The sequence below is a fragment of the Annulohypoxylon maeteangense genome, assembly GCF_022496945.1.
Source record: "Annulohypoxylon maeteangense strain CBS 123835 unplaced genomic scaffold GGS22scaffold_1, whole genome shotgun sequence".
Lineage (NCBI taxonomy): Eukaryota > Fungi > Ascomycota > Sordariomycetes > Xylariales > Hypoxylaceae > Annulohypoxylon > Annulohypoxylon maeteangense.
This window is the reverse complement of record NW_025953248.1, coordinates 1,024,212-1,051,950: the sequence shown is the minus strand read 5'-3', so window position 1 is coordinate 1,051,950 and position 27,739 is coordinate 1,024,212. Positions and strand designations below refer to the sequence as shown.

The 27,739-nt window shown below is 46.0% G+C and overlaps 8 protein-coding genes across 8 annotated transcripts; 5 read left to right on the top strand and 3 right to left on the bottom strand.

The window, feature by feature from the left end:
* The first annotated feature begins 247 nt into the window (after window positions 1-247).
* Window positions 248-3,191, top strand: GGS22DRAFT_3884 (FAD/NAD(P)-binding domain-containing protein). The gene is made up of 4 exons (XM_047966962.1): window positions 248-1,160; window positions 1,215-2,511; window positions 3,009-3,054; window positions 3,109-3,191. The coding sequence occupies exons 1-2, from the start codon at window positions 521-523 to the stop codon at window positions 2,462-2,464; spliced, it is 1,890 nt and encodes a 629-aa protein (XP_047823602.1). The 5' UTR covers window positions 248-520; the 3' UTR covers window positions 2,465-2,511; window positions 3,009-3,054; window positions 3,109-3,191.
* On the top strand, window positions 2,905-8,142 carry GGS22DRAFT_194123 (ABC transporter; the record flags this gene model as incomplete). Its single annotated transcript, XM_047965458.1, has 13 exons — window positions 2,905-3,054; window positions 3,109-3,640; window positions 3,710-3,936; window positions 3,987-4,266; window positions 4,324-5,270; window positions 5,317-5,479; window positions 5,546-5,785; window positions 5,836-6,034; window positions 6,099-6,170; window positions 6,222-6,272; window positions 6,320-6,384; window positions 6,439-7,138; window positions 7,197-8,142. The coding sequence occupies 13 exons, from the start codon at window positions 2,905-2,907 to the stop codon at window positions 7,888-7,890; spliced, it is 4,320 nt and encodes a 1,439-aa protein (XP_047823601.1). The 3' UTR covers window positions 7,891-8,142.
* A 15-nt stretch (window positions 8,143-8,157) lies between these two features.
* On the bottom strand, window positions 8,158-9,659 carry GGS22DRAFT_149119 (cytochrome P450). Its single transcript, XM_047959090.1, has one exon. The coding sequence runs from the start codon at window positions 9,492-9,494 to the stop codon at window positions 8,274-8,276; it is 1,221 nt and encodes a 406-aa protein (XP_047823600.1). The 5' UTR covers window positions 9,495-9,659; the 3' UTR covers window positions 8,158-8,273.
* A 1,045-nt stretch (window positions 9,660-10,704) lies between these two features.
* Window positions 10,705-12,479, bottom strand: GGS22DRAFT_149118 (uncharacterized protein). Its single transcript, XM_047959089.1, has 2 exons — window positions 11,353-12,479; window positions 10,705-11,265 (listed from the first exon to the last, which is right to left on the bottom strand). Exons 1-2 carry the CDS (start codon window positions 11,788-11,790, stop codon window positions 10,885-10,887), a joined length of 819 nt encoding a protein of 272 aa, XP_047823599.1. The 5' UTR covers window positions 11,791-12,479; the 3' UTR covers window positions 10,705-10,884.
* A 2,235-nt stretch (window positions 12,480-14,714) lies between these two features.
* On the top strand, window positions 14,715-16,537 carry GGS22DRAFT_176971 (tannase and feruloyl esterase; the record flags this gene model as incomplete). Its single annotated transcript, XM_047963479.1, has 3 exons — window positions 14,715-15,323; window positions 15,379-15,988; window positions 16,083-16,537. 3 exons carry the CDS (start codon window positions 14,715-14,717, stop codon window positions 16,535-16,537), a joined length of 1,674 nt encoding a protein of 557 aa, XP_047823598.1.
* Window positions 16,538-17,134: 597 nt separating this feature from the next.
* On the top strand, window positions 17,135-18,736 carry GGS22DRAFT_149113 (Thioesterase/thiol ester dehydrase-isomerase). Its single transcript, XM_047959088.1, has 2 exons — window positions 17,135-17,590; window positions 17,769-18,736. Exons 1-2 carry the CDS (start codon window positions 17,276-17,278, stop codon window positions 18,585-18,587), a joined length of 1,134 nt encoding a protein of 377 aa, XP_047823597.1. The 5' UTR covers window positions 17,135-17,275; the 3' UTR covers window positions 18,588-18,736.
* On the bottom strand, window positions 18,732-20,845 carry GGS22DRAFT_149111 (FAD/NAD(P)-binding domain-containing protein). Its single transcript, XM_047959087.1, has 6 exons — window positions 20,560-20,845; window positions 20,367-20,504; window positions 19,577-20,300; window positions 19,465-19,519; window positions 19,223-19,412; window positions 18,732-19,160 (listed from the first exon to the last, which is right to left on the bottom strand). The coding sequence occupies exons 1-6, from the start codon at window positions 20,560-20,562 to the stop codon at window positions 18,906-18,908; spliced, it is 1,365 nt and encodes a 454-aa protein (XP_047823596.1). The 5' UTR covers window positions 20,563-20,845; the 3' UTR covers window positions 18,732-18,905.
* Window positions 20,846-25,071: 4,226 nt separating this feature from the next.
* On the top strand, window positions 25,072-27,739 carry GGS22DRAFT_3817 (phenylalanine ammonia-lyase). Its single transcript, XM_047966947.1, has 3 exons — window positions 25,072-25,428; window positions 25,489-25,595; window positions 25,646-27,739. Exons 1-3 carry the CDS (start codon window positions 25,298-25,300, stop codon window positions 27,532-27,534), a joined length of 2,127 nt encoding a protein of 708 aa, XP_047823595.1. The 5' UTR covers window positions 25,072-25,297; the 3' UTR covers window positions 27,535-27,739.

Below are 27,739 nucleotides of genomic sequence, written 5' to 3'. Positions count from 1 at the left end.
CACGGGGGACGCTGGGGTGCGCTGGGGTGCATATTTAGAGACTATCGTCAAGAGTCTAAACTGTATGTGTTAGATTTGTGAGCTGATCTGATCTAGCTTAGTTGCTTACCATGGATAGATTGTGACAACAGCCTCGGAGTCTCATTCGGCGCTCCTCTGAATAAGCCACCTACTTCGTCTCGGGGCATTATAGGAGGCCGTCGGTTTAGGTCGATGCGAGTAAAGGCTGTCTCCTGACAGCTATCTATTACGTTCGATGTCAATTGCGGGGCGATGAAGGACAGCTACGGCGATTTATACCTGATTCACTGTCCCGTATGTCCGTATGGTACCTTCTTACGGACGAGTTTCGTGGAGAGCCTCCGGCTTCCCTCCGCAAGATGCGGGGTCTTGTAACCACCTGTATCAACGTGAGGAGCTTATCTATAAGCTCGAGCTCCTGGATTTTGACTGTCTCAACTTTGAGGTTCCATCACGTTTCCCTACTTAGTCCTGTGCTGTTTCTTGAACACTTATCAACATGACATCCTCAGACGCTCTCCCGTCAAGTCAACGAGTTGTTCCCGGATCTGTGGATATTCCCATCGCACCATGGCCGGTAACGACCAAAGATGAAACCGTAGATGCCTCTGCGGTCTCTTCTCAGATTATAGACTCTTTCAATAGCTCGCTCGCAGCACGAGATTATAAGGCCCTTGCGAACCTCTTCGTCGAAGAAAATAGCTACTGGCGGGATCATCTCGGTATGACCTGGGATTTCCGCACAGCAAAGGGAAGAGATAAGATTATTTCTTTCTTAGAAAAAGGCCATTACCTGAAGAGTATTGGAACAGACCGAGAGTATCCAGTCAAAAATGCTGGACCAGAAGTAGCAGACCTGCGAGGCGACGGGACCGTATACGGAATTCAATTTTATGTACGAACTACCTCTGAGCATGGAATTGGTCCTGGGCTTGCTCGTCTCATCAAAGTCAATGGAGAATGGAAAATATGGACCTTATTCACTTCGATGCAAGAGCTTAATGCTCACCCAGAACCAGTTGGACGTTTGAGACCAATCGGTGTCCAGCATGGGGCACAAGCCGATAGGAAAAACTGGCTTGATAGAAGGGAAGCGGAATTCAATTTTGAGAACGGTGACCCCGAAGTACTCGTTATTGGTAAGCTATAATCTATTATTTGATCGACGTATGGTGGCGCTTACACTTTACAAGGATGTGGGCAAGCCGGACTTTCAGTACAAGCTCGATTGAAAATGCTCGGAGTCCCCACACTCGCCATTGACATATGTGATAATATCGGCGACAACTGGAGGGGGCGCTATCATCAACTCGTGCTGCACGATGCTGTGTGGTACGACCACCTCCCTTACTTGCCATTCCCCGACTTTTGGCCCGTATTTACTCCCAAGGACAAACTAGCCGAATTCCTGAAATCGTACGCTGAAATGCTCGAGCTCAACGTGTGGAATAACACAAGCCTAGAGTACAGTTCGTGGGATGACAAGAAAAAGCAATGGACCGCGGTTCTGAAGCGGGGTAAAAAGGACGGCAGCGTCGAAGTACGCGTAATGCATCCGAAACATATCATCCAATGCACCGGCCATTCTGGAAAGAAAAACTATCCGAATTTCAAAGGCCAAGAGAATTTTAAGGGCGACGTACTTTGCCATTCTTCTGATTTCCGAGGTGCCAAGAAAAATGGTAAAGGTAGAAAAGCAATCGTGATCGGCGCCTGCAATTCGGCGATGGACATTTCCCAAGATTTCTACGAAAAGGGCTATGATGTAACTATGATCCAGCGATCTTCAACGACGGTCATGACTAGCAAGGCAGTATTGGATCTTTTGCTTTGGCCCTCATATCGCGAGGGTGGTCCTCCGACCGAAGAAGCGGACTTGTTGACATGGGGTAAACCGGGTGAGGTTTATAAGGCGATCCAATTCGATCTCAACGAGCGCCAGCAAGTTCAAGACAAGGACATCCTCGAAGGTCTTAATAAAGCCGGATTCAAAACCGATAGAGGTCCGATGAACGCCGGACTGTGGACCAAGTATCTTCAACGCGGTGGCGGATACTATATCGACGTTGGTACCTCGCAATTGATCATTGACGGTAAGGTGAAGGTTAAACACGGGCTCGGCATAAGTGAGATCTTACCGCACGCCGTGAAGCTCGAGGACGGAACGGAGTTAGAAGCAGACGAGATTGTCTGCGCAACGGGCTACCAGAACATGAAGACGGCCACAGAGGTAATATTCGGAGACGAGATCGCGAGCAAAGTTAAGTCCAACGTATGGGGCTACGACGAGGAAGGCGAGACGAAGGTGATGTGGCGACAAAGTGGTCATCCCGGCCTCTGGCTTCACGGAGGTAACCTGGCTATGTGTCGGTACTTCTCTCGACTCGTCGCTATTCAGATCAAAGCGCAGTTGGAGGGATTGTCGAAGATATCTGACCTCTAGGTTGATATATAGTTGTATATGTATGATTGAAACTGTTCCGTAATACAGTACGTCAAATCCGTCTCCGCCCGTCTCTTCGCACCATACCTACAGCCTTAGGGAGGTGTTCTTAGGTACACTAATGCTCGTTTCGTTTGCCTTGGTCTAGTGTCCAGGGAGGTCCACTTATTGATGCGTTTTGAAGGATTAGTTCCCGTCGAACTGAGCCAATCAATGTGGTGATTAAAGCGTTTCCATGTCCCGTTTGGGAAATGCTCGAGGTTGTTGGCGACCCGATACGAGATGACAAGATGTTTTATCTTTCCAAGTTCTTGTGTGATCTAATTGGTGCCACATGCCCGCATTAACTGCCTAATGCCGGGGCTTTATCTTGCTGACACAATTCTTTCCTCCTCATTATCATCATGAAATGATGTTTAAAGAGCATAATCATCAATAAGATGGCTCGCATTGCGAGCTCCGCAGATGCGGTCGCTGTTTTCTCCATTTTGCTTTCGTCATTGTTTCTTTGCGTGGCGTTTTTTCGCTTATGGCGCTTACGTAGGGCGCCCGCTGTTGTTATCTCCGGGTTTCAGGGGCATAGCAAAACGGTAAGAACTCACCCGACACCGAAGCACAACATCATCGACTGACAGTCCTAACAGGTTTTATCAATTTTGTTTACAATATCAAGTTTGGGTCGTCTCATTGCATTAGAAAGTTCTACGCTCAATGAACTTAATTTACATATCGCTTCTAGAACTCTAGAACTTGCCGCGGCGTCAGTGCTCTGTGTTCTATCATGGCTGAAGCATCGGCGGAGCATTCGCCCGTCGGACACAATCATCATTTACCTCGTCGCATGTCTCATTCGCGATTGCTTCGAACTACCATCTTCTATCCGGGGGCAAAGCGATTGGCTGATGCAAGACCCAATATTAGCACAGCTAGTTCTCGAGACTTCTTTACTTGCGACCGAAACTCTTCAAAAGGATCTTATCAAGAAGTCCTCAAATGAAGATGTATCTTCCGAAGAGAAGTCTAGCATACTTGGCCGGACGTTCTTTTGGTGGATTAATCCTATTCTATATGAAGGGTACCACAACGTTCTCTTAGGCTATGACCTGCCATCAATTGATGCGAAATTATTATCAAAACCTACTCGTGCCGCAGCGCTGCTTGCTTGGGAGCAAAGGCGTAGGTGCCTCACTCTATGAGATTCAAGGGCGAAAACGGGCTGATTTTTATATAATTCTTGATATATAGTAAGACCTGAGAATGCGATGACACTCCCGAGAGTGTTGCTCAAGTGTCTCATAAGACCGTTCTTATTCGCGATACCCCCGCGACTTTTTCTCACATTATTCCGGTATTCACAACCAGTCATCATTCGACAAGCCATCACATTCGTTACTACCGACCAACTCAGAAATCAAACATGGACTGGACCTAGTCTCGTTATGGCTGCGGTCGTCGTTTATATCGGCCTAGCTGTAAGCTTCTCGCTTTACTTCTCTGTGTCGACTGCTAAACCTGTATTCAGATCTCAACTACGGCATACCAACATAAACTCAACAAATTGAGAATGATGGTTCGAGCTGCCCTCGTAGGGTTAATCCATGATAAGACCATGAATTCTTACGCCGAAGCCATTAGTGAAGGTAAAGTCTTAACTCTTGCTAACACTGATGTTGATAACCTTGACACCATTGGAGAGATGGTGCATGAAACTTGGGGACAGGTACTTGAAGTCATCATCGGGATCGGAATGTTGGCTTGGCAGGTCGGCTGGTTCTCACTAGTTCCCATTTTTATCATTTTTCGTAAGTTAATATCCCGATTCGCATGTGTTTCTGAGCCTCTTGTTAAACTATCCCTAGTGTGTTCTCGTGTGAGCCAATATGTCGCAAGAAACCTACGATCGAGGTCGGGTAGTTGGAATGAAGCAACCCAGAGTCGCATTTCCATGACAAGTTCTGCCATTAGTGCTATAAAAAATATCAAAATGCTTGGCTTGCAAGGCGCAATTTCAGCGCGTATCGAAGAGCTTCGGCGCAACGAACTCCACAAGGCAAATAGCGTACGATGGATGATGACTGCTTATAACGCATCCGCAAATGCCAACGGCATGTTTGCACCAGTACTCACCCTCGTTCTCTATGCCATTTCGGCCAAAATGAGAGGAAGTGGACTGGATACTGCGACTGCTTTTACCACTATTGCGATTCTAACAATGGTAACGCACCCGGCGAATATGGTTATGACGATTATCCCCAAGGTCATTGCGTCTTTTGCCAGTTTTGAGAGGATCCAAAACTTCCTTCTTGAACCATCTCGCCAAGACTATAGGATTGATATCTCTAACTCAAAGGCGGTCACCGAATCTGGCAGTTCTGAAAGTGGTTTTGATACTATTTTACCCCCAGCTCTCACTATAGAAGGCCTCTGTGCCGGGGAGTCTCGTCTTGCTCTAGAAGATGTCCATTTAACTGTAAGACAAGGATCTATCGTTGTTCTCTCGGGTGCTACAGCTTCCGGGAAGTCCATTCTAGCTCAATCCATCTTGAGCGAAATCCCCTCAATTGGGATGATTGCTGTATCCTCCAAGCGCATTGGCTACTGTTCCCAAATACCATGGCTACCGAATGGCAGTATCCAGCAAATCATAACAGACTTTCATGATGACTCGGTTGCCGACTTTACATGGTACAAGACGGTTCTCGATGCATGTTGCCTTATGAAAGATATCGACGCACTACCAGACGGAGACGAAACACTCGTTGGTAGTAGAGGAATCAACTTATCTGGTGGCCAACGTCAACGATTAGTATGTATACCACTTCTTTAAGAGACCAGTTATTAACGCGGTTTAGGCCCTTGCGCGCGCGATATTCGCTCGAACGGAGATTCTCATCCTGGACGATCCATTTAGCGCCCTAGACGGGAGAACTGAGAGTCAAATTGTCGAAAACCTATTTGGAAATGAGGGTCTTTTCAGAAAGCTTGGAACGACGGTCCTGTTCATAAGCAACTCAGGTATGTAGTCTAGGTATCCCCTGTGACTACAAGTACAAGTACATCCAAGCTAACATTCTGCTATAGCTCAATACTTTTACCTAGCAGACGAGGTAATTGTTTTGGAAAATGGACGTATCAAAGAACACGGCAAATGGAACGAGCTTGCCATTAGGGATCCCGAAATATTAAAAATCATCACAAGTGAAGATGGCGAGCCTAAGAGATCTGTCACTGGGGGATCCGACCCGCTATCTCAGCAACAGAGGTCATACGAAGATGTCACGATTGATTTGAAGCGAAAAACCGGCGATTCAACACTCTATGGTAAGACTGAAAAGCTACTGGCGTGAAGAATACCACCTAACTATTCGCAGGCTACTATATCAAGGCCGCCGGACTGGGCAATTCGGTATTCGTGATAGCCTGTACCGCAATTTACTCTTTCTTTATCACTTTCCCTCAGTACTGGGTTAAGATGTGGACCGGCGCAGAGTCAAGCAACGACTGGTTCTTCATTGGAGGATATATTTTTCTAAACTTCGTCGCATATGTTGTTACGAATATGCATGCCTGGTAAATCTCACCTCACTACCACACGAGAGAAACTCTTTGATAGTAAGACTGACATCGTGACTAGGGCGACCAATCTTCGGATGGCTCCCCATTCGGGTCTTATCTTACATTTCAAACTTCTACACACAATCATCCGGTACTCTCACTCACCCCTGTTCAACGACCCAGGAAACTAATTGAAATGAAGCGCGCCCCTTCAATACTTCTCCATGACAGATAATGGGTCAATTATCAATCGGTAAGTATTGCACCTGATTTACCGATACTAGGACTGATGCAGTACAGATTTAGCCAAGACCTTCAGCTTGTAGACAGGCAGCTCGCATCCGTCTTATCTTCGGTGTTCGTCCGTGGGTTTAGCCTACACTGAAAAATATTGGATCCAGTACTAATAACTATTACAGAGACCTTCAAACTCTTGGTCCAGGTCATCCTGCTATTTGTATCCCAGAAACTACTGACATTTACCTTGCCCATATGTTTTATCTTCGTTTATGCTGTCCAGAAGGTATATCTTCGAACGTCGCGGCAATTGCGCCTTCTGGAACTCGAATCTCGATCTCTAGTTTTTATCGACCTCTTGGAGACCGTTGACGGATTGACTACAATACGTGCGTTCGAAGGCCAATCAAAGGCAGAGTTCGGACATCTTCACCGCCTCGACGAGTCACAGAAGCCATTCTATCTACTTTTATGTCTCCAATGCTGGCTCAAAATTGTCCTCGATCTTCTCGTGGCGGCGGTAGCTGTTGGAGTTATTGCTATCGCTGTGATTCTCAGAAATACTACGTCGGGTGGTCAAGTGGGTGTCGCACTCAATATTGTGCTGATTGCAAATACTACGTTACTCAAACTTGTACAATATTGGACAAGTCTTGAGATATCCCTCGGTGCCATCGCTAGAATCAAGAACCTGGAGGACGAGGTGTTTCCTGAGGACCAGCCATTTGAAACTAGTGTACCCCCTGAAACTTGGCCGTCGTCTGGCGCAGTGGAATTCCGAGGCGTTACAGCCGCATATAACACAGAGAATACCGTACTCGAGGATGTATCGTTAAGAATTGAGCCAGGGCAGAAGGTTGTCATCTGCGGCCGAACTGGGAGGTGAGTTTTTAATGAATCTGAAATTCAGGGGCTCGTGCACTGACCTTCTTTCCCACAGCGGCAAGAGTTCCTTACTACTCACTCTTCTGCGGTTATTGGATACGAAGTCAGGCTCAATTATAGTCGACGGCGTGAATATTGGTCTCGTACCTCGTTCAGTCATACGCGAACGTTGTTTTGTTACGGTGCCTCAAGAACCCCTCCTCTTCAACGAAGAATCTCTTCGATTTAATGTGGACCCCACGGAGACCCTCTCAAATGATACTATCATCGAAGTGCTTTCGAAGGTGTATTTATGGCAACACTTTAGCTCTAATCTAGACGAGGATGAGCTGGGCGATGACAATGCGAGCACACATCTGATCCTCGACCGCACACTAACATCACTTCCACCCCTCTCAGTTGGACAAAGACAGCTACTAGCCCTCGCACGAGCATTGTTACAGGTGTACGTCGTAAACACCTCGGGTGCGAAACCTATCATCTTGCTTGACGAGGCTACCTCATCGCTCGATTCATCAACCGAGAAGGTGATACTTGATATCATCAATGAAGAGCTCGCGAGTAAGGGTCACACAGTAATTATGGTCGCTCATAGAGTGGGCGCGGCTGTGTCGCATCTAAGAGAAGGAGTAGATGCCGTGGTTTGGATGAAAGATGGGCGGATTGAGAAGGTAGGGGATGCAAACGATATTGTCAACTTGATTGAGCAGACCGTAACTCCTGAAGAGGGATCTACGAGTGGTTTATAATTTGACTACGAACGTCTCCAGGCAACGAGGGTTTGGGTTAGAGTCGTATAAATTGGAATACTTTTGCGCTGTATCGCGTTTTTCTTTAGTGGCCAAGCTCCTTAAAAACGCTTAAATTATAGCGGCTATCCACTAAAGTTTAACGCTGAACCCAATACGGTCCCTATGAAATAATTGCTTCTAAGCTTCATCACGCACTAATGGCCTAACATACCTAACCCCGCACTAAATGGCGTCTTTCTTCGGTGGCTAAGCTCCCTCAGATGTAGCAGTCACACACTAAAACTCAGCGGGCAGATCACTATTACTTCGTTAATAGGGCTGTATTCAGCGATTGAAGAGCGCAAATTGCCTTCATCACCCTCTCAAAACCACCCTAACAATTATTCCGCAGTCTTCATGTCCCTCGGCACCAACCTAACAAGCAACGGCCGTCGAAACCAAATCACAAACGCCTTCTGATCGAACCAATCCCCACCCCCCGGCACCAACTCAACATCAAACCTCCAAAGCAGCCGGGCCAAAATCATCCGCAGCTCCAAATTCGCCAAATTAACCCCAATACAACTCAACGGGCCAACCCCAAAATGCTGCACACCATCCAACTCATCACCCGCATACCGCTCACCACCCCCCAACCACCTCTCCGGCACAAAATCCCCCGCATCCCTGAACCGCGCTGAGTCGCGATACGCCGCGAACGCCGTGACCCCGACCGCCGTCCCGCCCGGCACGAAGCGGTTCAGGATCACGCACCCGTCCGCGGGCGTGCAGCGGCGGAGGAAATTCGGGTTGGGGGGGTACAGTCGCATGGCCTCTGTGAGGACGGCGAGGAGGTACTTCTGGCGGGGTAAAGTGGAGGAGTTTATCTCGCTTTCCGACGAAAACGCGGTGCGGATTTCGTGCGTGAGTTTGCGCATGACCGGGGGGTTTTGCAGGAGGAGGGATACGCAGCCTGACAGGGCCGTGGCTACGGTTTCGCTGCCCGCGAGCAGGATTTGCGCGGATGTGGGATAGACTTCGCCGGTTTCGAGGAGGGAAGGCTCGTTTTTGGGGGTGCTGCGGAGGATGAGGGTTGTGAAGTCGGGGCGGTTGGTTGGTGTTTGTAATCGTTTGTTTACCATGGCTTTGATGGAGGTGGCTTGCGCCCGCTGCTTTTCCGCTATCCGTCTTGGTGTTAGGGACTTGAGGATGGAGAAGAGCCAGGGTGCTATGCTTTGGATGGCGATGGCGTATGTGAGGATCTCGAAGCGGGTGAGGAGCTCGGAGGCTAGCGGGTGGAAGCGCGATTTTTCGACGCATTCGAATACGTCGTGCCCGAACATTAGGTCCCCGATTATGTCGAAGGTGATGTAATTGAACCAACCCGATAAGTCGATCGGTTTTCTGGCTTCTGCGTTTTCGCTAAAACGCGACATGGCTCGGTCGACATAACGTGTTATTAGGGGTTCTTGCTCGCGTAGTGCTCTTTCGGAGAACGCGGGCGCGAGTTGTCGCCGTTGACGGGCATGGCCTTCGCCGTCCGCGCTGAATAATCCGAGTGCGCCGTAGAAGTCGAGATCGGGTTCTTTGGGGAGATTACGGTCTACTGTTATGTTGCACATTTGTGAGATATTTTCTTTCGCAGATGCTGGTATGGACAAGGACCAATACGGCTCCACTTAAAACTAGGAATAGGGGTAACTTACGGTGAATCCCTCCCGGCGCTACGCGATTTCCGTAAATAGCGTTCCATGATTCTGAGCTGGTATAAGATATGTCGTTTGGTGCGATTCTTACTGTCGGTCCGTATTTATGGTGAAGCTTCGCGAGTATGAAGGGTTCTTGTCCCTTTACCTGGTGCCAACGTAGAGGTAGCTCAGACACTCCGTAAAGAAATGGGCCTGGGAACGACGCGAGAGGGTGAAAAATGCCATTATAAATCCATTGGGATACTAGCAGCACCAACAACTGCTTGGGTGTAAGTAGATTTTGTCTAGCGGTACGGATGGGGTTGAATTGATAGCAATACATACAAAAACAAGTCCCAGTACGGTGATTTTCGATAGAGTAAGGTTAAAAGCAACGTATACCGCCGCTATAACATCTCTTATAGACATGTTAAAATGATGGTGTTCCTACTGGGTAGGGATTGTTAAAAGAACGGGGGACGAAACTGCGTTACACAAGGCGGGACTACAAGATACCTAGGTAGGGGTTGAAGTTACAGGTATTTAACGTCTTCAAGTTGCCTTGGTTCATACCAATAAATACATTTCTTTAACTGAGATTTCTATTATTACAGACCGAAAATTCTACTTCTCTTTGGATAGCGACTCATCTGCCATTTTCCATCGTGTAACCTGAGAATAGGACAAACCTGCAGTCAGACCTCGAAATGCCATCGTCACCGAACCTCTGCATCTCAAATTCAGATTTCGCAACTAGAACAAACTCGGACAATAACACCTGAATTACGTCTTGTTACATTGTGACTGTGTGGTGGTTCCTGATAGTAACATGGCACAGTATCCTTCACCCTCCACTATCTGCGTCATCGTCGTGCGGAGTCTTAACTTCTCTAGTCTGCAATTGCGGAGTTTTGATGACTTTAAAAGGCTGATATAGGCTAGCTAGTCGGTTACACCAAATAAACGGCGACGTAGAAGATTTTAGTGTAGATACTAGTGTGGGAAATGTTCACGTAAGATTGGTTTCATCCAATAAGAATGTAGGCCGTTCGGAGTTGTTGGACTCAATATTCCTAGTACGGCTGGCTGGCTATCTTATTCAAGACCAACATTATTACCGGATGGTATAATCTTGTCTTGATCATATGTGGTCATGAGATAGGGAATAGTTGCCAAGCATAGCACCAAGTGATCTTTCACGAATATTCATATGTTGGTGACATAAAAAATTCCCATATTTACTTCAAAATAACTACAAATATGTACGTATGTAAGAATTGAACCGGTTTCCCTGCAACCTTAACTGATATGTCTAGGTAGGCACCTAGATGACTAGGCCTGGTCCACGACGCAAGGCCCTTGAGATTGCTTGCGAGGTTTCATTAGTATTGTTGTATGTACAGACCGACCAATCATCGACCCGCGTTTCTCCCCAGGCATTTTTAACTGTTCGATCAGGAGTGCATTCTTCCCAGACGATACCGAAATCGAACGTCAAGCCATTGGTTAGCACACCAGTGCCTTTCCCGCTCTTATCGCTTGTTGTCGCACTTAGTTTGAATTGGAGCTTCGTTTTGACGTCGCCCGTGCCTTCACCACCATCCATGCATGTCGACCATTCCAAGTGAGAACTGTTTCCACTAGCTTCAAAATCGCTATCAAAGTTCCCGTCGCCGCCAATGGATGTCTGAGCCGTGTCATCTATCTATAAGTTTATTAATAAATAGGTATGTACTTAACAGATATTATTTTGGGAAGAAGGGGCGAGAATGAATTATAGTGGTAATCTCACCATGGTAGACATAGACACGTTCCAAATATCAGGTGGCGCCCGTCCCGGATTGAGCTTTCGATTCTCGTACCTAAAGACCGAATTGGCAGTCATTTGGTACAACTGGACACCGTCGGTCGCATTCAGATGCCCTCTGTAGGTCACATCCTGGATCGCAAAGCGATACTTGTACCACCAAGAGGTATACTCTACGGTGAATTGACATACGGAAATCTCATCTGTTCTGCCATGGCCCTCTGCGCCAAAGGTCATGCTTGGAAGCTCGAGTCTAAGCGTGTTCGGAAGAAAAGTAATCTTCATGTTCTGGCCTGGGGAGCACTGAACCGGGGTATCCGACACGATTCCTAAGATGACTGGCGTTTGTGGAGGCGGCGGATCACCTTCCGCAAGGACAGATCTCACAAGGGAGATCCCCGCGATCAAGCTAGCGATCTTCATGATGGTGTTTTGTCGCAATCGTGAGCAGGATCAGGAGTTGCTTCGAGTTCGTCGCTGCAATTAAGAGGCGAGGACAGCAATTGAAACAAGGGAATAGATTCTGAAGTAAAAATAAGAATTGGATGATTTTTAATTGCGTCGTGGCCTAGAGCCTCCTTTGTCTCCTAAAATTAGGATCCGTTGGGAGGACCTTGTGTCGCATTCTAGCTCACAATTATCCCCTACACTTGCATTTTGGTAGGCCTTTCAACCTTCTAGAACCGGCTAATCTAGGTGCTGTTAGCCGTACCGGGAAATATTGTTTACCAACTGCTACCTTCTTCGCTTATGATAAGATCACGAAGATCGATGCTTGATTGCACATCAATTACCAAAAGTGCTGATAGATCCAGGTTGGTTTCCCTTTTTAGGAACCGAGATTATACGGGAGCGACAGGAACCGTCATCACGGAATCTTACAGGGCTGACAGGCACCTGTTAGGTCTGTAGAACATTTCTATATATCCGCCCGGGCGGACCTCATCTTCCTTAACTACCTGTAAACTTGGATCATACGTTTCGCGAATCTTCTAGGATTAGGATATCGATTAGCAATTTGTCTCATTGACATTAAAATATGAAACAATGTTGGTCGTCGTCTGCTAGATAGTTCGTATGTGTGGTGTCGGTGTTAGATGAATGTTTGTTTCTTAGAAGAGAGAGTTGGTCATTTCGTTGTTAGAACTTAGGACAGAAAAAAGACAGGAACCCTCAAGCCACCCCCACCTTACGTAACTGGGAAACGGCTTAGTAATGATTATATAAGCGGTTGCTTACTAAACAGCTATCTTGAATACAGTAGGGACGTAGGTTAGGAATTTCTGAATATTTAAATGTTAATACGGTAATTAACACATAATAGTTATAATTTGTAACTTATAGTATTATTTACTTTTGAGACTGATAGAAGAAGTATCGCGTGTATTATATTGTACTGTATTCCGCATTGAGAAATATCCCCTGCGCTGCTTATATAAGCACTTTACAATTGTCTGTTAGGTGATGAATGTCGATTGTGTAACGCAGGGGATAGCTTAAAAGAGACAGTGTAATACAGTAACATTAACACATAGTCAACTTTGTTTGGTATTTCGTGCCATACTCTTTCCTGACATTTAACATAATATCGAATTTTCATGTAGAACGTTAATATTAGTTTTATTTCATTATTCCGGTGCCGGATCTCGTTTTCCTTCTACTTATCGATCAAGCGTTTTCAATATACCCTTTAAGATCATAACTAACATAGCAGTACAACAGGTACTCTATCAAATTGAAGTACTAAATTATGGCACTGAAAGAGAAATGAACTAACAGTATCTATGTGGCTTTTGTTAACCTACAATTAAATTTACTTGAAATTATACTAACTTCATTTAAGATTCAAACTAGCCGATAACCTCGGTATTGATGCTACGGATGGGATAACGATTTATGTTACAATTGAAATAAGAAATCTTCTCAATAAACAAAGGCAACGTAACTAGCTACGTTGGCCTATATGCTTGGCGCTGTCGTGCCGTGACATTAACCCCCGCTCGAACAAGGAGAGAAGATACTATGGATGTTGATATCCTTGCTAATATGAAAGTGATGGGGTATAGGTTAGTCTACTATTGAGATATCTCAAAAGTTACTAAGTTCTTTTTGGTTTTTATAACTGTTGAGTTGTTGAGGTGTTTAGACAATGACTTTAATAACATAGCCAGCTAGATACTAGCTAGGTATCTATTATGTTGGGTCTGCTCATAGTTCAAATTGGGTGGTTAGTCAGCAGCCAAATTTCCTTTTGAAAAAAAGCCAAGAAAATGCATTCTCGCTTTTGGTAACTTTCTAAATGATAACTCTTTAAGGAAGTTCTGACGGGGAAATGTCAGATATCCACGAGGACATAGACTGTGGGGTGATGCGGAGAGGGCTGCAATGATACAATATCTAATTCCCCGGATTGGATCTTGGTATTAGGTAGGGTTACATGAACCGGGGTTATTGTTCACATTGTTTAGCTTATGCTGTTAGTATGTTCACTAATAAAGTCTACGATATGGATATTCTAACAAAGAAAGAGCTCTTCTACGCCCCACAGAGTATTCTTGTGGGGGCCGGCAATGCTATTACTGGACGTATCGAATATGATCTTGGTAGATGACCGAGTATCCGAAGATATGAGAATATGACGGTCATTAATTTCATCCGACGCTTGTTTCTCATGAGCGAGTGAATGCGGAAATATGCCCGAGTGATAGCGGGAAAGCGGGAAGTTTGCGAGAAAATATGCAACATTTTAGCCTTAGACTTCTATCGACCTGCCAAAGTGCATACCATATCTTATAATTGCGATTCGATTTCGGGTCCGTTAGTATGTTCTAACGTCATAGAATCCTAATTAGGTTAAATGTTTTGGATGTGTGATCAAAGAAAATCTGGGGTAATGCAAGGGGACATCAAAGAACACCACTCAACACAAGCCGCATTAAGTCTGTTGGACAAAGGATTGCCAGCTGACTTCGTACACAGGAATTTCAGCCCCGATGTCTGAAGCCACGGCGAAGCTCAACATGCCGAGCTGGAAGTCAAACATCCTGCTTACCCTCGGACCGGGTAAGAGGATTGTCTTGTACTCCCAACTCCTCCAATCAGCTTAAAAGCCGTGTATAGAAACAGGAATATGAGCCGTCTATACGAAGGGGTAAGCTATCACCCGACCAAAACATGTAAGCCCGAAGCTTCCTTTAAGCCCCGATTGTTCGAACCCGATGTGACTTAGTTGTGACTTACTGGCTGACATATAATTGCAGAAAGCTGCCGTTTAATATAGGGAAATATCGAGTAACAACAGGGCTGCATGACTGAGTTGCCTGACATTTACCCGAATATTTATCCAAATGGCGATTTTAACGGTTCCGGGCCTCTGGGTCTTGTTAAGCTTTTTTGCATGCTATGCCTATAGTGCACCGCCTGCCAAGCAAGCTCGCCAATCTGCGGGGTGTACCGAGGACTATTTCAAAGGGATCGCCCCTTCTGGAATATCAATCGAGCGAGTAGAAAAAGTCACCAGTGGGACATTTTCAGAAAGCGGAGATATAGGATACCCATCATTCGCTGGTGGGCTTCCCTCGTTGTGTGCGGTCATAGTCAAGAATGAAACTGCGAATTACCGGTTTGGGATGTTCCTCCCAGATAATTGGAACTCGAGGTTTCTCGCTATAGGAAGTTACTCCTTCCTTGGCGGTATAAACTGGCTTGATATGGGACCCGGAGCGCAGTACGGCATGGCAAGTCTCTCGACCGATACCGGGCATAGTAGTGGTCAGGGAGATCTCACATGGCCAACCACCCAAGACCTTAAGGTCAATTGGGCTTACCAAGCATTGGAGGGGTCTATTATCCTAGGGAAAACACTCGTCGAATCTTATTACAACAATAAATCTATCGCATACTCGTATTGGAGCGGTTGTTCAACAGGGGGGAGACAGGGTCTCAAGCAAATTCAGGTATATTATATGGATATCTTCTCCCTCAAAGCTTGGTTTAACTTATTTTCAATAGAGGGATCCTGATATGTTTGACGGAGCTTTGATTGGAGCACCTGCGTGGGACACGAAACATTTGATGCCCTGGATCTCCAAGCTCGCGACCTGGAACCTTCCAGAAGACGCAGCAGGAAGTATCAATGACACGAATCTCTTCTCGCGCCTTCAGGCAGAAGTTGTTAAGCAATGCGACTCACTTGATGGAGTCCAAGACAATATAGTCAGCTCGCTCTCGGCATGCAGAGAACATTTCGACATTTCGAAAATTCGTTGCGACATAACGACGAACAAGACATCTTGCTGGACTCAAGCTCAGATAGACACAGCTCAGAAGATGTACACAGATTATACCACCGAAGACGGAAAATTCGTCTACAGTGGAATGGATTACAGCTCTGAAGCGGATTGGGGAACCTATCTTACACCAGCGGGCGCGAATGATTCCAACAATGTAAGAAGGAATTTTGACGCTGAGTATGAGCGAACGTTCATGAGCTACGGCTCTGATTGGCAAATTACTTCCTACAACGACAGCGTTGTGGCCGATGCGGAAGTGCGTGACGAAAGCATCCAGTGTACCGCCGATCAATATGATCTTGGCAGTTTTAGAACAAAGGGAAAAATCAGTAAGTTCAATCCACAACTGCTCCCTTCCGCGCATTCAGATCGGACCGAATGGTGCTAAGCTCACGAAAACTAATCATCTTTTTTTTTTTTTAGTAATGTATGGCGGTCTCGCAGATTCTGTCGTACCAGTTCAACATACCACTTTATACTATAACAGAACCATTGAAGCAATGGGAAACGTTGATGACTTCTTTCGCTATTTCCAGATCCCGGGTATGGGTCATTGCTGGGGCACTCCTAGCAATGTCAAAGCTCCCTGGATGATAGGGGGTGCCGGTCAAGCTGCTCAGATGCCGCCGTACAACTCCGGTTTCTCGGTTCCTCTCGGTAACAATAACAGTCGCCACGATGCACTCCTGGCCTTGATTGATTGGGTTGAAAATAATAACGCGGTCTCTCAAATAATTGCTTCCGAATTCAATTTCACGGATTCGACGTTGCAGAATATTGTAACGTACAGGCAACGACCCATTTGTCCATACCCTCAGACAGCTGCGTGGGATGGGCAGGGATCTCAGGACGATGCTGCGAGTTGGCAATGCAAATAGTAATTTATGAGTTCCAACTGTATGGAACATACTATAATAAAACGTTGGATAGAGGTTTAATGTTTTCGCTCATGATAAGGTAGGATTAAAAGTTACTGGTTAATTAATGGGTTAGGATAATAGGGGTTAGGGTTAGGAGTTGGACCAGGGTTAAGGTTGGGGTAATTTTGGGTTAGGGTTGATTGATGATGTAATTTCAATTGGATTACTAATAGCCATAATCACTGCAGTGACCACGAAGTAGATCGATACCTCATACCTAGGTATACTGTAGAACAATATTGTATTTGAAATTCGCGAGTCGATGTTCGGTTCTCGATAAGTGATAGCTAGTATCATAATTGATGTGGATAATGCAACTCAATGATCTGGTTCAAATGTGTGGGAATTTTAGCATGGAGACTCATGGGTGATGGGCATCTGTCAGCTTTTATGTAAGAAAACGATTACCTAATATCGGATGATTAATATGATTATGTAAGAAGTTTTGGATGACTAAGATGACTAAGATTAAATGTGTCACGTGAAGCTATGATTACCTATTTACCCTCGGCACGTTGTAAGATGAATTTCCCCACCAAGTTCCGAGGTTTCATTGTAAGATTATTTACATTTACATTCGTCTATCAACGATTCCCTCCTCATAAGATCGTATGTCGTATTACCAATTTGTGTTGTTTCTTATAAGTTAAATCTGTGATTGGACAATATTCGAGGAGTACATCGCCATCATAAATAATGCCTCCGGATGTAGCCGTTTATCGGCGACTCACATTTCAAGAGATTATGAGTTTAGTTCCTCTTCAGGATACGGTGGTGGATGGGAAAATCATAAAGCGATATATGAGTCAGCGGAAGCCATGGTGCCCAGAAGAGGATGTGCCAATCGCGAGTGAAAAGACCAACCCGGAACGGGACCTAATGCAGAACTCAGGCCAGCCAAAAGTGGCGTTTGGTGGGCATGTTTACAGCCAAGCGGGAATGGCTGTTTCTAGAGCTCTGGCCGATATTCAGGCTTCTCAAACAACCTCTCGGAAAGTACTTGGTATTCATGTAAGACATTTTCTACTCAGTTTACGTTGACAATTGAAGTCAAGGTCAACAGACCTAGACTGAAGAAAGACCCACTACTCTTTACAGATCTGTACGGTCTCGCAGAATTGGCCATACTGTACCCCTATTATCTAATGACTAACAGTCCTCGGTCATTCAAGCTTACTAACAGACATAGACTATTCATGGCTACTTCTCCGAGGCTGGGTTGATTGACAGACCTTTCATATACCATGTGACCGCCATTTCGACCAATACATTATTTCCAAATCTCTTCGTTACAGTGCGGCAGCCACTATCACCGAGCACAAACGCCATCGGGGATCATTACCCACTAGCAGACGCCGCCCTTCCTCTCGGCCCGGTCTGCTTCAGCGCTATTGTATCATTTAGGCCACCCGGGATCTCACAGCATATTGCTCAGGAACCACCAGTCCAGATACGATTCAAGGATATCCTAAGCTTGCGACCGCCATCTGAGTGGGACCCTGCACCACACATCGATATTGCTAAGAAGCTGGATGATTTTCCCATGAAGAATCCGGGCTCCTTTCCGGTCGTTGATATGAAGAAGGTCGATTTAACCTCATTTAATCAAGGTAAACCCTTGTGCGATCGTCGGGAGCTACTGTTATATCGGCTTCTTGCGCCACTTCCTGCGGATCAGACAGACTCGCATATTCTCGCCCACGCATACGAGGCGGATAGGAATGGGCTTCTAATGATAGGAAACCATGTGGGGTTCGGTTATGACTTCGCTCGAGCAGCTAGTTTAAGCTATTCTTTCGTCATACACGTTAATCCTGAAGATGCGGTAATGTCTTACGGCGAGAACGAATGGTGGATCCAAGAGGCATGCTTTCCTAGGATTGAGGCTGGGAGGGCTATTATTATGAGCAAGATTTGGAGTCCAAAGGGTGTCCACGTAGCCACGGAATACCAGGATGGCGTAATACGACGGAATTGGAAGCCTGGGGAGAGACAGGGCAAGTTGTGAACTGTACGATCTTGAGCGTATTGAGAGTTGGCATTTCTAGCGTAAGATCATATCCTTTGAATCGACGACTAATCTATCTTAATATTAGAAATATGTCGCAAACATTGAACAAAGCTATAGATCTAATATGAAGCGACACAATTGCTGGCAAATTGAACAATATGTTCCAATCATGTATTGTCGTATACGTCTAAACTAATCCTACCTAGGTAGATAACCTTACAGAGAGTAAACCTCCTCAGATCATACCGGTTCCCCGCTCTGAATATTGACCTCTCTCAAAATAGATTCAACTACCAAGCTTTGGAAACACGACAATTAACTTCCGGCGGCTATGCCACGCTTGTCAAGACTTGGCTCCGTCTTTTCATTCTTCGCAACCACGAACGGATCCTTACTGACAGCCTTGTCGACTTCCGCGCAAGCGTCATAGCCAAATAGCCAGGGTTGGACCTGAGGGCAAACCAATCGGATCGGGAAGGGTGCGTGTTTTTCTTCTTCATTTAGCTGCGATAGAAGCAATTCGTCTCGTTCTCGTTGCTTAGGGCCATCGACGACTTGAAAGACGTCGCGCTAGGTTTTATCAACAATTGTAAGTAGTTTATTTATGGCTATTGTGGGATTCTGTAACTTACCTGTGCGAACGTTTCTTTCACGATAGCATCTCCTCGAGGCTTCCGAAGCTGCTCGTACATTTCCAAAGCCTTACCGATCTGCTCTTTATTCTGGATGTGTCCTAGCAAGCGACCAAGAACAGCGCCATCCTCGATAGCTGAATTCGCCCCCTGACCAAGATATGGTAGCATGGGGTGGCAGGAATCACCGCTTCAAGATGGCGTTAGCTTGGCCAATAGGCCGAGAAGATTTCTTAACTCACAGGAACGCAAAGTTGCTATTTGAAGATGCATAGACCCATCTTCTCATTTCCTTCCCTGATGGGTTTCATATTAGCACACAAGCTTCGCCAGTTGCTATAGTCCGAAACTTACTATGCATAAGTTTCCACTTCTTGACAGAATCAGCGACGGCAATGAACTTGGTTAAAATCGGATCCCAACCCGTAAAAAGAGCTCTCATCTCTTCAACAGAACCGGCCTGTTTGCTAATACCGTTGGGCAGGTCGTCGGGGACCAATAACACGATGTTAAACTCGGTTCCTCCCCGGAGTGAATATCCAACAGCATGCGAGTGAGGACCGATCCATACATCAAGTGACGGCTTACTGACCCACTCTCTTAATTCGGGATCTTGAATTTGATCCAAAGTTAACACCAATCGGTACGCCAGATCACCCGTTGGTCTCGGAACCCCTTCGAAGTCCTTAGGGAGAAACTGGGCGCGGCAAACAGACCACAAGCCATCCGCTGCGATAACGACATCCCCCTTTGCGCTTAATCCAGTGTGGCTTGTAATTTCTCCAGTTTCATAATTCAGTTTACTTATTCTCATTCCGAATCTAAACTCCACGCCCAGTTCCTTGGCACGTGTGTACAACGCGGTCTGAAAATCGACACGATGCAACTCGATGAAAGGGGCATCGTACCTCGCCCGCATCTTCGTATCGAACTCTCTCTCCAGGACTAATATCTCGCCCGAGTATCGCCGAACAGAGAGCGAGGTGGGTTCAGTAGCTGAGGTCCACATTTCGGCTGGGAGACCCCACCGTTGTAGTATTCGTGAAGCATTTGGGCTGACGTTTATCCCAGCCCCTATCTATAACTGCATAAGTAATAGAACACTTTCTAAGTCTCATATAAATGGTGAAACGAATCAAGTTACCTCATGGATCCCCTCAGCGGATTCGAAGACGACCACATGATGGCCGGACAGCGCCGTCTCTATTGCAACTGCCAAACCACTTATCCCCGCGCCTATGATAACCACATCTAGGCGAATAGCCGGTTGAACTGCATCCACCTGCGTTCATATTGTTAGTCAATACAGAATGGATTCATCTCTGGGTATGACGCACCATTTTGAACTTGGTACTACCTAATTTAGTGGCGTTCTTGCAACACTACCAATGCCCCGACCTGTTTAGGAAGCGCTCTGCGAAGTCTCAACTCACAGGAGCCTGATAACGCAATTTAACTGAACTGGAAATCCACTCTATTGTAGGTGAGTAAACATCTTATTTGGCCGGATATCTCGGGTTTCTGCTGATATTATACTCCCCCGCTTGGTGGCTGCGCCCCGGGTAATTCTTCGAGAGCCTGCTTATGTACGAAATCCTACCCCAATCCATGCGAGCGCCACGCATTATAATTGGTTTATTACTTATAGGAAGGCGTTCGCTGTAACACGCTACGAATACAGTGGTACAGAGCGCTATACGTCCTGTATTCATAGCAAGTCCTTATTCGTCGGCGTGAAAGTGGCGTTCCTAGTACAGCTATCATCATGGGGCATTTCAGCAGTTCTTAGGCGGCTTAGCTCTGAATAGGCGCAGTCCCTCACAGGATCGAACGATTCTACCCGATATTTCAAATTATCAAAGCGTCAGCTCTTTCTGGATCGGGAATTACAAGATTGAGTGTCCAGATGACAATTTAATCTAACTTCGTGTCCCCTAAAAGGAACTTATCGCTCAAAATCTGCTCTCAACCGTCATACTTCTAGCCTCGGTGTACGACCATATCCTCAAGCCCCGAGGGTTGGGGTTAGGGTTGTTTTGTCAATAACCCTAACCCCTGATTTACCAGCCCCTTAAACCTCTTCAAAGAACGTCTCGCAATAGGCACCTAGCATGAAGACAGAGGCTTCCACATCGCATTTCCTGAGTAAATACGGAGCCGTTGAAATTTCCCCTCAATGTTTCCCATCGGCACCCATATCAACTACCATGCTGCCCCACACTACCACGCCGCCGGAAGTATGAACGCGGAATCTCCGTACCTATTCTGGTAGAAGGCCAGACATTTGATAGTATTTGTCACGAAACCCAGGATAATCAAGATTTCTCTTAAGCCTTTATGTTAGTTAGACCCGGCGTGCTAGCGTCAAAGCTGCGGCAGCCACTGGTCTGTCCTCAAATTTCGGTACCAGCGGATGCTGACATGTCAATAACGCGTGGACTTGAGGCACGTAGAAAAGTAATTGAGAGGGGAGTTCCGGGAGGATTGGAAGTCTTACGGTCACACGATCTTACGAGCGTATTTGATTTTCGTTGAAGCAATGATGATTAGGACTTGAATGATCTTCGGCTTATTCCTACTAGGTACCTAGAGACGTAAATTTTCTCCATTCTGAGCAAGCAACCCCTATGCCCTTATGACTACCTGCCCAGTACCTACCTTGGTAAATACAGGCTTAAATATTTCCGAGAAATTTCGCTTTTGCTTTTCTTAGAGGAAGTAAAAGAGGGGTAACCAAGATATATAAGGTAGGTAAGCATGAAGGTTGAGATGCCGGCCATGCTGTACCTGAATCCTAACCCTTCAGTTGAAAAGGGGGTTCTTAACAACATCACTGCCAAAAGGCGGAACCAGAAGGCACGGAAATAATAAAGATGCTGCGCGAAGAGTTCCCAACTACTCCACTAGATAACTATACATACAGATAAGGTCCTTTGTCTAATAAGAAATGAAAAACTATCTGATATGCCCTTGCGAAAGGAGTAATAAAAGTTTATACCTAATATAGTAGAGTATTCAAGTGTGATATTGCGTTAGGCATAAGAGTACCTAGGTAAGTATCGGAGAAATCGACAAAAATTGCCTATAATTTCCTCGTTTGAGGCGTATTTCTGAATTTGATAGGTGCATAGGTAGGTAGGTAAGACGTACATACAATAATATATATCTGGAAATTATAAAGTGCGCATATTTCAGATGCCTATAATCATGGCCCATAAAGCTTCCTCATTGATGTAAGCGATTTTCGCGGTTTTCATGAAATCATAGGGGTAATTACCTAATTTATAAAGGCGCAGGATAAGTGGTATAGAAGATGCCAAATTGCCTCAATATGGCGACCTGTCCATCTGAATAGTACTAAATAGGTACCTACCAATTATATCACTCATAGGTACCTGTAGGTAAGCATATGCCGATTCTATACCAGGTACCCAGTTTAATGAATCCCCCAATGCACGGCATATATATTGGCGTCGATTCCTCCGCAAACGTATCTATACACTTCATTTTTATATACCTTGTACCCCGCGAAGCAAACACTCTTCTTGTAATGGTTCGCATGGTATACGTTATTCGTATGCCATGCATACCAAAAATCATTCCGCTCACCCCTATTCGTTTTCGCCCCCGCCTCTGCGGCACATAGATGTGATGCTACCTTACCAGGTACCTACCTTACCTGAAAGTAGAGTAGGCGAAGTCAATCCTACTAATAATTAAGCTTATATCACAGTGGCACATCCGAGAACGGTCTGTGCCGTCACTCCGCATAGTAGCCAGCATTGGTAGTCATCCCACTTATCTATATCGACATACCTGATTACCTAGTATATGCCGAAGCCGTTTATGGTATCCATACGTTTCATTAACCAGTTGCAGATCAATCTCGTAGGTCTCCCTCCGTTCCACAGCATGCTTACTATACTCTCACAGGGCTGATATGATCCTTCCGAGGCCGAGTCGTATAGTACCTACTTATGCAGTTCAACCATACCGGCTGACATAAGACCGCTAGCCACTTCAACACATAACGGAAATTATATATTCATTCTATTAGCATACAATTTTCGATTGCAGACACACTACAGGCCCATTTAATCAGCTGACAGGCATACTTCGACGTCGACCTACCATAAGTAGGAAAATCCCTGATGATCATGGATCTCGATGGACGGGACGGGACGATTACTCCTGATCAGGTTCCCGCTCCGATTCCTTCTGTGAGTCGGCAGCTTGTCACGATAATGATTGGTGATTATACTATACCAGACCAACTTGAAACGCACTGTTAATGTATCATCGGACAAGCCATTGAAGTACAAGAAATTTTATTTGACCGAGTTGGATTGTAGGATTATTTTTCATATGGAGAGACCGGTCTCGGTAGCTTCCGATCGATCCCAGAAAATCCTGGCTGGAGCCGTAAAACACGGAACTATGGTAAGACATATAACGGATACCATACATTTCCCTGACCCCCAGCCCAGACATACCATGACTTTATTCCAACTTCGAGTCTCAGTGTGACCTTGCGGTTGCTTTGAGAATCCTATTGGCTCGCGGCCGGGCTTTTGTTCCCCTACAATCATTTTAGTACTGTTTTCTAGAATCATGTGAAGATTGTCGAAGCTTTTCAAAGCCAGATATTATCTAAACTGCACAAAGAAGGACATAGAAAATCGGTCTTCCCTAGATAATCGGGTCCCGAGTACGTGGCCACGCCCATTAAACTGTTGGGAATCTAAAAGTAAATCCTTGTTTCACCTCGAGCCGTCCTTTGGCGTCCTTCGGCGTCCTTTATTGTTATTATGGCAGAATAATTCGGTCCACATAAACGCTTTTCACGCCACAAGATATGGAAACTTTCTCTTTCTTACTGTTAGATCTACCGTCTAATAGGCAGTATATTAGGGCTCTTTGATAGCAATATTACCGCATATCACATGGTTTCTTTATTCTGCCACGAGCCACTACTATCTCTCGGGACAGGAGGATACCATGCAGTCGGGTCGCTATTATAGACTTTCTGGGTAAAACTACCTGTCCAAGCGGACGGGTTCATTGGCTACCATAAAGTACCAGCAATCATGTTAGAGGGACCCAGCCGTATACGTAAGTGAGCCTCAAATTGGTAGCTATACCGCTAGTATTCAAGTCCTTACTTAGGTAAATAGGTACACATACCTAGGTATCTGCCTCCTATGCAGCCAGTCTTAGCGATTACAACCTACCTGAATTAATATGGCCTACCACCTTCCCCAATCATGAGTCGGTTGATCCAGCTTTCTACACGCCCATCTCAAACTCCTTGTTTGGGTTTAAAGGTTAGGTATGCGACTAAGACCTCGAACCAGTCCGTAGAATACAAGATGATACCTGCAGAGGAATTCTGCATCTGCTTACCAGCATCATACTAGCCTAGACTCGCACGATGGGCATAGTCGAGGGATCACATAGCCTGCTCTCCGTGTCCATAATTCGGTGTAACTCAACATTTACTGGCGATGGCACCCCGTGTCCTTAAAATGCAAAACATCAGAATACATCGACTCATGACGCGCAATCTGACTTAGGTATCTGCATTCGAGATATCATCGGATATCTGCAAACATTATCCGTAAGTGGAGTTGACGTCGTAGTTCCGAGTCTATGATACCAAGCTCGGGTTCTAGCCTCTTATCTTGCGATGATGCAGGAATTAAGAACGGTTTGTTTGGATCTCGCCTTCCCCGGGATGCATAAGGCATTAAACACATGCGGGAAACGGCGCTGTGCCTACCCGATTAACTAGTGAACTAGGGTTAATCGAGAGTCAATGACTCCTTTGAAGACTTAAATTTTAAGATACGAAGGAAGCAATGACCTCAAAGAGTACAACCCTTACAACCCTTACTTGAGCGAAATACCCTGATTCACCTTTGTTGTTAGCCACGTTCTTTTTGTCGACAATCTATATATATCCATTAAGTTCACCTGATCCCAACAGTCAACTTGCTACCTCACCATTAGCACCGCCATTACCCAGCAACCCAGCAACCCACATAGAATCTTCTTTGGAATATCACTATATTCGCAATGGGTAACCCAAGCAATCATCTTGCCAAGGTGTGCGAGGCATGGGACCTCTTACAGGAGCGCATTGATGCGGGAAGCTATGTCATAAACGGCCAAGAGCTCCATATCTCTGATGTTGTGGCCACCGCGCTGTATGTTACAACTTGTGCACAAGAGCCATGAGAGGTCTTTCTTTGCTAATGAGATTTTAGCCATGGATGCATTCCACAGATCACGGATGACCCAAAGGTCGTTAAGAGCATCCAGGATAGCGTGGATGTTCTATACCACTACCTTTCAAAGGGGTGGTATGTCTATGGTACGTTAAACCGATCCTCGTCGTTAATGATATTGACTAACCAATACAAGGCGTAAACACGGGATTTGGAGGAAGCGCAGATACACGGACTGATCAAGTTGTAGCTTTGCAATCATCTTTGATGCAACTTACTCAGTCCGGTATCATCTCCAGACACGCTGATGGATCGAAACCAGGTCATTCTATGCCCGCAGAATGGGTCAAGGCGGCTATAGTCGTGAGGTGCAACAGTACCTTACGAGGCCACTCTGCCGTTTCCCTCCCGGTCCTCAAGGCTATTACAGACCTTCTTGAGAATGACTTGACCCCCGTTGTACCATTACGCGGTTCAGTCTCGAGCTCCGGTGACTTGATGCCACTCTCATATGTGGCTGGTAGCATAGAAGGAAACCCAGATGTTCTAATTGAAAAGAACGGCAAGGTCCTTCCAGCACCCCAGGCATTAGCAGAGGCAGGACTTCAGCCGGTGAAGCTTGGCCCCAAAGAGGGTCTTGGTTTGATTAACGGAACATCATCATCGGCAGCACTAGCTTCCATTGTGATCACTGAATCTCACCGACTGGCCCTTCTTACACAGGCTCTCACTGGCATGGCCGTGGAAGCGCTTCACGGAAGCAGAGAAAGCTTTAACCCATTTATTGCCAAGACGCGACCTCATCCAGGCCAGATCGAAGTCGCACGAAACATTTACTATTTCATGGGTGGCTCAGCTCTTGCAAGAGATGTACTTGAACCGAAGAATCGTCGCTCCGAAGATTTGGTTCAAGATCGTTACTCCGTACGAAGCGCTCCGCAATGGATTGGTCCTCAGATCGAGGATTTGCTTCTCGCAGACCAGCAGATCAGCATCGAACTCAACTCTTCGTGCGACAACCCACTTGTCGACGTAGAGACCAAAGATATCCATTACGGCTGCAATTTCCAGGCGGCGAGTATCACATCATCCATGGAGAAAGTACGACTATCGTTGCAAATGTTCGGTAGGATGCTCTTTTCGCAGCTTACCGAAATGGTTGACCCGAGTCTCAGCGGTGGACTACCAGCCAACCTTGCCGCCGATGACCCTAGTCTCTCTTTCACATTCAAGGGAGTCGAGATCAACATGGCTTCTTACATGGCAGAGCTATCTTATTACGCCGGTCCCATGAGCCCTTTTATCCAAGCCGCCGAGATGCATAACCAATCAGTCAACTCGATGGCATTGGCGTCGGCTCGTATGAGTGCGCATGCAACAGAAATTCTCACCATGATGACTGCAGCACACTTGTATGCTAGTTGCCAGGCCGTAGATCTCAGAGCACTGCATATGCATTTCGTGCGAAAGGCCGTCGAGACAATCTCATCAATCACCACCCAATTTTTCTCCGGAAAACTAGCATCTGATGAACTAGAAGATTTCCAGAAGGCCCTTGCAGCCCACGTTTATCCTTCCTGGTCGTCTTCGAGCAAGAAGGACCTCGCGGACCGTTGTGAAGCTCTCGTAAGCACAGCAGTGCCTATCGCCGTCAACCACACAAAGGGTAACGTCGAAGACATCACCCAATGGAAAGAACAAACTGTCAAAGCCATCAATGCCTTGTGGGAAAAGACCTTTGAAGAGTTCTGCGCCAGGCCCCACACTCCCAATGTCCTGGGTAAGGGTTCAAAGGTTCTGTACACATACGTCCGTGAGAAACTTGGTGTACCGTTCCACCAGGGCTTTGTTGAGCATCCCACCAATAAGGTTGATACTTTGAACGGCCGACCCAAGAAATCCATCGGTGGCTGGACCTCCATTGTTCACGATGCGATCAAGGATGGTTCTTTGTATGGCGGATTAATAGCATTGGCCTCGGAAGGTCTGCTAAAGGAAACTAATGGTCACACAAACGGCTACACAAACGGTCATACAAATGGACATGCTAACGGGTACACGAACGGCACGAACGGGAAGATCTGAAGTGACTAACTATTCAATTTGTCGCGCAATCATTCCGTCATAAATATGCCTATCTCCTCTGTCTAGGAGTTGGTGAAGGCCCTTCATACGGCGTCGGTGCTTTGAGAAGTAGAAAAAGAAAAGAAGGTACCTAGAGACTGCTTAAACCTGGCTCGGAATTTTGCTTCTACATGATGTATTATCATATATAGCGTCTTTCCTTTGA